General features: G+C 40.3%; 1 protein-coding gene across 3 annotated transcripts; it reads left to right on the top strand.

Annotated features, from left to right (window-relative positions):
* The first annotated feature begins 1,546 nt into the window (after nt 1-1,546).
* On the top strand, nt 1,547-7,406 carry LOC146643194 (uncharacterized). Of its 3 annotated transcripts, XM_085396611.1 has the most exons (17): nt 1,547-1,670; nt 2,164-2,242; nt 2,464-2,581; nt 2,686-2,754; nt 2,915-3,289; nt 3,416-3,517; nt 3,736-3,968; nt 4,066-4,244; nt 4,340-4,433; nt 4,861-5,217; nt 5,313-5,430; nt 5,505-5,596; nt 5,698-5,812; nt 6,181-6,282; nt 6,475-6,642; nt 6,765-6,920; nt 7,157-7,406. In XM_085396611.1, exons 2-17 carry the CDS (start codon nt 2,171-2,173, stop codon nt 7,369-7,371), a joined length of 2,565 nt encoding a protein of 854 aa, XP_085252737.1. In that variant the 5' UTR covers nt 1,547-1,670; nt 2,164-2,170; the 3' UTR covers nt 7,372-7,406. The 3 variants fall into 3 exon arrangements, with proteins under 3 accessions (XP_085252737.1, XP_085252738.1, XP_085252739.1); XM_085396612.1 differs by lacking the exon at nt 6,181-6,282; XM_085396613.1 differs by lacking the exons at nt 1,547-1,670; nt 2,164-2,242 and having other exon boundaries at nt 2,477-2,581; nt 2,693-2,754.
* Nucleotides 7,407-7,808: the final 402 nt, after the last annotated feature.

The raw sequence follows: 7,808 nt of genomic DNA, 5'->3' as shown, positions 1-7,808 counted from the left end.
ATACACGACAAAGCACATTTTTTTGCAGAACATGCAAGCGGCCGTCGTTATTGTCGTATTTGTCGGACTAAGATGCTCTTAAATCTGGGAGTAATCTGGGTCCTAAACGCCGTATACTTCAGGTCAAACGAACACTGCAGCATCACTGAGAGTTAAAAACTGTCTAAATTCTTTCATCTTTAATAAAACGATCAGCATTGCTGCTTTACCAGGTGTAACTATGAAGTTTAACTTCCAGGCATCCATGAAAACAAAATTTATTACATTTAACGGAGTTAGAAGTTAGCAGGAAGCTAGCGGAAGTTAGCTCGCTAGTTACCTAAGCATGATATAGCATGTTCTGACTGAGAGATTTCTGAAAAAAATCAAACGTACAGCTCTGCTATCACTTCCAACATAAATGAAGACAGGAAACTAAACAGCAGTGACGTTTGTAGGGTTACTGAAGTTGGGCTAGCTGGTATATAATGATTATAAAAGTTAACGTGAAGGTTCCTCATGGTTAGAGACAAATGCAATCGCATGGCAGGATGCTGTAAACGGACCAAACTTCAGTCAGGAGAACAACTGAGATAATCCATCCACAATACGAGGTTAGTCATTAATATACTGCAACAACATGGGACTAGAGCAGCTGCCAGAGAATTCAACATTAATGAATCAATGGTACAGAAGTGGAGGAAGCAAGAAGAATGAGTTTAATAAAGTTTGATTTATCTGACTGCTTTGTTTCGCTTAATGTGCCTTATAGTCCTGTGCACCTTATGGTCCGAAAAATACGTACTGCACACTGTTTAATGTTGCAAAGCACCTTTTTTTTAACTTCAGTGGATATTATACATGGTTATGCTCAGGATATCTCAGCCCATTTCTACTGGAAATGCCTTTCGGTTAAACTTTCAGCAAGGAATTTGCATTTGCACTGTTAAATTTTTATAAAGCTTTAATGTACATAAAAACCAGCTTCTTGTTTAAGTGAAAATAAATGGAAGGTTGTCTTTTTGCGCTAGTAATGTTGTGGAGTTGTATTTTGTCCAACCCGTTCTCACTCCCGACACGTAAAATAATGACGATTTGTCACGTCCCTTAACTTCTCATGCTGACGCCTAAGGTACCCTTCCACGTTTTTATGCGACGCTGTGGGTTGTCAATTCATTCCAATATGAACCTGCTCTCGGCGATCAGAGACGCTTCGAGCAGAGGCTCCAGCCATCCATTTACTCCAATAATAACCCCATCACAGCGAAACATGACGTGAAGCACAATCTAACTGGAGAACCGGGGACCCTCTCCGCGAACGGGTTTTTCTCCCTAATTTAATGTTTTCTTTTAATGACATCGTTAACATTTCTCAACAAAAACACGTGAAAGTATCACTGATAATTCAACAATAAAATCGCTTCATGTTGTGGCCATCACACAGTGTTTTCCAAACTGATTCACGATCTGAAAGTGCGCAGATTTAACGTACATAATCCTTTGTTAGGTTTATTATTTTCATTTCACACGTAAAACACATTTATAGATTCATTCACCACTCCTGTTAGTTTTGGATGCGCTCGGCTCCAGCCAATCAGACGCAACCTGTGTAAGCAAAGGCTGATGGGAGAACGGAGAGACCCATTTATAAGAATAAGAAAATGAGGCGGAACTGATTGATTCTAATGCAGGTATGTAAAAAATACATATATTTAAAGTAATACCTTGATGTGTGTTTCAAAGTTAGTTTTTTCATAAAAGCTTCAAACAAACAGAGGTGACTGATCTCGGAAACGGTGTAATGTATTTAAAAATGGCTACAGCTACCGTCAGCATGCTTGCTAGGTAACGACTACACGTGGCTACTGCAGCATTAGCCATGATGGAGTAGCCACGTGTAGTCGTAGCTGTAGCCATTTTTAAATACATTACACCGTTTCCGGTGTAATCCAACGATGATGGATTAAATCTATTACAAACGTTAAAGGACTTGTGTGCTGCAAAATACCCTCACATGGTGCGTAAAGCAGTTTTTGCGCTAAGAGTTCTGCTAGCTCTTTACAAACTGATGATGCTAACGTTAATTGCTAACGTTAACTGGAGCGCCAAGACTGAAAATCATTTGAATTGCGTTAGTTATGTGTTTATGTCACTGAGTTCTGCAAAAATCTCTTTCCTCTTTAGCTTGAAAATGAGTGATTCAGAGGATCCCGAGCTGGAGGAAGAGCTTCAGGCTGCTGACGAACTCCTTCAAGATATGCAGGTAACATTTTTAGTGGAAACAGTTGTTAAAGAGGGAACACGCTTGTCTAATATTTTGTACGGAGTAAACGTTATATTATTTGAAATTTTTTTAAATAAATTTTTATATATGTGTATAAGTTTATGTCAAATTAAGTTGGTTAACTTAAGATGTTTGATAATCTTTGCTTTAATCATAGACTGTATTTTAGGTGTTCCCTTTTTTCCTTGTTAATTGCGTAGAATGATGCACAGAGTGAACCTCAGCCAAGACCAGTGCGCTGGAAAAAACGTGACAGACAGGGAGATTTTATTCCTCAAAGACCATCAACCAGTCGAAGTACTAGTTGCATGCCACGTGGTCAGTGTTCACGCAACCATTGATTTTTATCTCACAACTTGTTTTCACCAAAGAATTTCAGTAAGTAAATATTCTTCATCCCCCCCCCCCCTCCCCCCTCCCAGTGTCCAGAGAGCAGCATCAATGTCCACGTGAAGAACCTAGTTATGTTGCCAGTGTCAACCCAACAAAAGGTACTTTACCTTCTTGTATATGTTGTGATTTCTGTTTACTTTTATATTTGTTGTTATAGTTGTTATGCAGGGCTTTTGTGGAGTCCTAAGAAACATACTGCCTAGAGTGTTTTTCACTTTGTGGAAGAGTTTCTTCCTTTCTTTATTTTTTTTCTGTTAGTGTATGGAACTGAGGTGCTTCGTCAGGAGCTCCTTCAGTTGTTGGAGGATGGAGAAGAGGACACAGCCATGACTTGTGAGACGTCGTCTGAGTCAGCTGCTACTCACTGGGCGATCAGAAATATGGTGTCCTCGCAAAAGTGGAAAGAGGCCAGGCCTTGTCTTATAGACAATATGTTAGCCACTCTGGATCCACAGTCACACCGTGTGTGTCAGTGTGGCAAACAAGTAGTTGTGAGGTGTCTGGACTGCCTGCCTCTTCCATTCCTTTGTGCTGACTGTGATGTTGCAGTTCACACACGCTTTGTCCTGCACAACAGAGAGGCAGTAACAGGAGGGTTTTTGCAGCCTTCATCAGAGTTTCACAAGCCAATAGGTACAGTTTTTAAGTCTTATGCATTTCTTGCTATGTATGAGTATGAGTGGGTGCTGTTATTGTATATTTATTGTGTATCAGTTAATTTCTAATTCTTTTTATATATATTGTGTGTTTTAATGTTAGTTCGGCTGTTGCCTGTGCAAAGGCCAGACCATGTGTGTGACTGCCCAGCAAGTAACGTTGAGGTTTCACCCGGCACAATTGTGGCTCTTGTAACCATAAATGGTAAGTTGCCCTTTTGTCACACACTACATACACAATAGATGTGTTTGGAGGTTTTATTGCAAATTGTGCATTGCTATCTTGGTTTTAATTACCCTCGGCCCGCAGTATATGTGGGCACCTGTCAAAGGTCGTTTGGATTTACCAGACCGATTTGAAAACAACATGAAAAATATGAATGCTTTGAGCCATGACTGAATTCATCCTTATCCTTTCTAAAGGCCGTTATAACCTTGCACTGCCAGTGGTGAGCTGCACCAGCTGTGGCCTAATGTGGTCCCCCTCAGTTAAGGACATCCTGGGTAGTGGATATTGGCCTGGCACCTTAAATTTCTGCACCCTGTTTTCAATGGATGCCTTTCAGTCTTTCTATGACATTAAGAAGGCTGCACCAGGGATGTCACTTAAGGCATTTGTCAAAATGCTGGATGAACGAACAGCCCATTTCGGAAGGGTGAGTTTCTAAATTTGCTAAGTTTAAGGAAATTGTGCAAATCAATGTTTATGATGACTGTCCTTGAATATTCTGTTGTATGTCCTCTATGTAAAAGAATGGTCGAATATCAGCTGATGCCTTCAGTAAAAGTTTCTTGGAATGGAGTGCTGTAAAGTTTGAGGTGGACAGGATGTGCAAGGAGCCATGCTTTAGCTGCCCTGCCTGCACTCCAGACATGCTTGCCGTCTCAGTTGATGGAAACCGCAAGCTTTATCGCTTTCAGTCTAATGCAAGGTACGTTATGCATTGTGTACATAAGTCAAATATGGATTTGTAGAAAAATGTATTTTAATGTTTCTTTTCAAACAACTGTCACTGTGTTCGTTCAGCACTTCAGAGCAGGGGAACTTTGAAGGTGTCTTCATTGAAAAAGATGAGGAAGTTGCTGAGTTTGTGAAATACATCCAGAGACACACAAATCATGTAAGATACACATATATATATATATTAGTGCTGTTAGCGTTAATCTTGTTAAAATGACGTTAATGCCGTAACCATATACAAATACGTGTGTGTGTGTGTGTGTGTGTGTGTGTGTGTGTGTGTGTGTGTGTGTGTGTGTGTGTGGACATATATGGATGGGTCGATATTTTTTTATTTTTCTCTTGGTGTTGTCGTAATACTATTTACTTTACTTTATCTTAATGTGTACTTAATTTTGTCACCATGTGTATTTAAAAAAAACAACATGATTTTTATTTTGTGTTATCAGTGCTGTCCTGGGGAGATATGAGGTCTTGTGTGACTCGAGGCTAATTCAGCTAATTGTTATGCATTTGTTTTAAAAAGTTTGTCCCTGATAGGGCTTAATCATGTCATGTCTTTTATGTTAAAATCTTTGAGTGTATAGGTCCCGGGGAAAGGGTTGTGCGGATCTTCATCTTGGACTGCAGCAAAGGAGTCGTCCAAAAAGTCCACTGGGAAGTTGGATGAAGAGGGCATGGAAATAGCTGGTTGTCGCCACGGAGTCCTCTTAGCTGCATTGAACATGTTTCGAGGGGAGATCTTTGCTTACCCCCTTTTTCTCCAGAGGAAGTTGGCAGCTAGCGTCCCAGGACATATTACGTTCCTTTGCTCCGATGTGGCCTGTAAATATTTCCCCTATTTAACCAAGGTGGCTCAGCAGTGCCCTGAGCTGAGGAACCTCTTGTCAATGCGTCCTTTTCTCTCCGTCATGCATGCAAAGGCTCACACTTGGAAATGCGAGGTATACTGCAGCTTGTAGTTTTGGATTAGTTTGAGACATTTTGTTATAAGGTTGAATGAATTCAGCAGTCATGTATTGTGACCTCCTTTCTATAGATCAAATGGGGAGGTGCGTTTCAGGATGGGGCCGGTTCAACAGTTGGAGAAGAGGTGGAACAAGTAAACAGTTTCCTGTCTAGGGCGGCCATCACAACGAAGTACATGTCTAAAGCAGGTATGTGTCCGTGTCTGAGATTCCACTCAGTCTCCTGCTCATTAATTCTAATTTGTATACTAACTGAAATGCAGGGCGAACAAACATGCTGACCCTCCTGGCTTTGGGGTGGAACAAAAGGAAAGTGGAACAACTGGGCCGCACTTTGAGCCAGCGATATCTAAAGGTCATTTTTTCAACACCCATTTTAATGTGTGTGGTAATGGGGGGAAAACACCAGTACTCTTTTAATGTCAATATGAATGACATTTATGAATGCATTCTTAGATCATAAGGATCCTTAGAGAACAAGTGGAGAGCCTGAATGCGACCAGAAATGAGCTGGGTGTGGATGACGACACACTGCAGCAATGGGTGGCCGATGTGCAGAAATGGGCTGAAGGTGAGTCTCAATATAATGCACTCATGTATAACAATAGGACCCACCATGGCCTCATTAAAGAACTTGGAGTTAAGATCTTTCTGACAGTGTCAACAAACAATGAAAAATAAGCCTTGTAAAAGCAAATTTATGGCAGAGTTGTTGCGTTTCATCAAATTGGATAGAACCTGGGTTGAAATGATGTCGTACTAGTTGGTTTTATAAACCTGAACACCAACATACTTGTTATCTCATGATTATCATGAGATAGCAGCACATGAAGGCTCCAGATGTCTTATAATGAATGTCATCAAGTCAGTGATTAGAGTCCACTGTAGTTTGGTGACTGTTACTCATCCTGTATTCTGATTAATATTCCTCTCACTTAGAAAGTGATCAAACTGATGGCAGCCTTGGAGCGTTGCAGGCACGAATAGAGGAGCTTGTCGTCATCATCAGAGTGCGAACACAAAGTCTTTACAGACAAAATGGTACGTCCCAGTTTCTTTTAAACGGACCGTTTGATGCTCAGTTTGTACAGCTACTTTGTAAACAGAATCAAATCAGATCCAGGTTTGTTTAAGCTGGATGTGATTTGTTCTAGCAAACAAATTGATGAGTGTAGATTAAAATGAAACTATATACATTATGTGAAGGTGTGAATTTTTTATGATTATTTACAGATAGCAACAAGAGGCGACACAGAATTCGCAAGGTCATCTTAGTTGAGAAGAAACGCTTGGCGGCTGCTGTTGACGACTACAACAAGCTCGCTGAACCAACAAAGCAAATCGTATCCAGTGATGCCCTCATGCAGACCGATATTTGGCCCTGGCAGAGCACAAGTGAACGTAAGCTCTTGATTTATAAATATCCTTTTTAAACAAGCTCCTAGTATCTGAGCAGTAGTTGAATGTTTTGTTCTTGAATCATAATATGCTATGTTTTCCCATCTGATGTTGTTAAACTGTAGCTGCTGCTGACCTCCGGACAAAGAGAAAGGTCTTTGAGAAGGTGATGGCTGTGAGGCGCCTGAGAGAGGAGGAGATGATCCTTTGCAGGGAGATGCGGCATCACTGGACAGTGTTGCGAATGCGTTCTGTGGTGTTGGGGACAATCTCCTCAGACTGTAAGCACTTTATTTATTTATTCATTTTTTGATGAATCGATTGAAAATAAGAGCAGATGCTAAAGTCTTACTGGATCTTTTACCTATATCTAGATTGCTAGCTAACACTGCCTTCTCCCTTTTAAAAAAAAATGTTTAATTACAGCATCCTAATTCCTTGTGTTTATGAGGTGATGTTTTTTTGTTGTTTGTTTTTTTTACTTTTCTCATATTTATTTGTTTTGTTCTTTTTACAGCCTCCTTTGTTGGCATGTCGGAGGATGCACAGAAGGGACTCTGTAGCCTGGTTTTAAAAAAACAAAGTGAACTGAAAGCTGAAATGCTCAAAGTAAAGGACGTGTACAAGAGAATCCTCAGCCACCAACCACTCCTGGAAATGGACTCGGAGGAGGAGGAGGACATTCCAGACGATGCCACTGAGAGTGATTTGAGCACTTCTGATGAAGACTGATTGTGTCATCATTGATGTTATGTTTGGTAAAATAAAAAGTTAATCACATCTCTGTTCAATGTGATTTTTCAACAGACATTTTACATTTTGAGAAGAAAAATGGAATTTCCTTGGTGCAGTTGTTTACCCTGAATCATTATTTCCCATCTAATTTAATGACTAGTGTACATGTTCAGATACGATAACATAATTTAATTTATGGGATGCTTTCTGGGCTGCTCAAATAATCACAAAACTTAAAAGCACCAGGCAGCACACTCACAAGTAAATTTTTTGTTCAGTGTTTTGTCGAAGAAATCAACAAGTACAACTGAGATGTTTGCTGTAGTGGTGTGTTTGTTAAGAAGCATGCCAGCACACTGGTGAACTGACAGTCCCAGAATGCACCCGAGCCATTGACTCGCCCCAGAGCAAATGAAATTGCTTATCTAGAAAGA

The sequence above is a fragment of the Rhamphochromis longiceps genome, linkage group LG22 (assembly GCF_057381845.1).
Source record: "Rhamphochromis longiceps isolate RC_006_pf linkage group LG22, R_longiceps_female_GT1.1, whole genome shotgun sequence".
NCBI lineage: Eukaryota > Metazoa > Chordata > Actinopteri > Cichliformes > Cichlidae > Rhamphochromis > Rhamphochromis longiceps.
This window is presented reverse-complemented; position numbering and strand designations above follow the sequence as displayed.

Bases quoted from the DNA above. Each gene is read 5' to 3' on its own strand.
- LOC146643194 (XM_085396611.1), top strand. From the start codon at position 2,171: ATGAGTGATTCAGAGGATCCCGAGCTGGAGGAAGAGCTTCAGGCTGCT. The intron at 5,218-5,312 runs GTATACTGCAGC...TCCTTTCTATAG, and splicing joins CTCACACTTGGAAATGCGAG to ATCAAATGGGGAGGTGCGTT. The intron at 6,283-6,474 runs GTACGTCCCAGT...GATTATTTACAG, and splicing joins AAGTCTTTACAGACAAAATG to ATAGCAACAAGAGGCGACAC.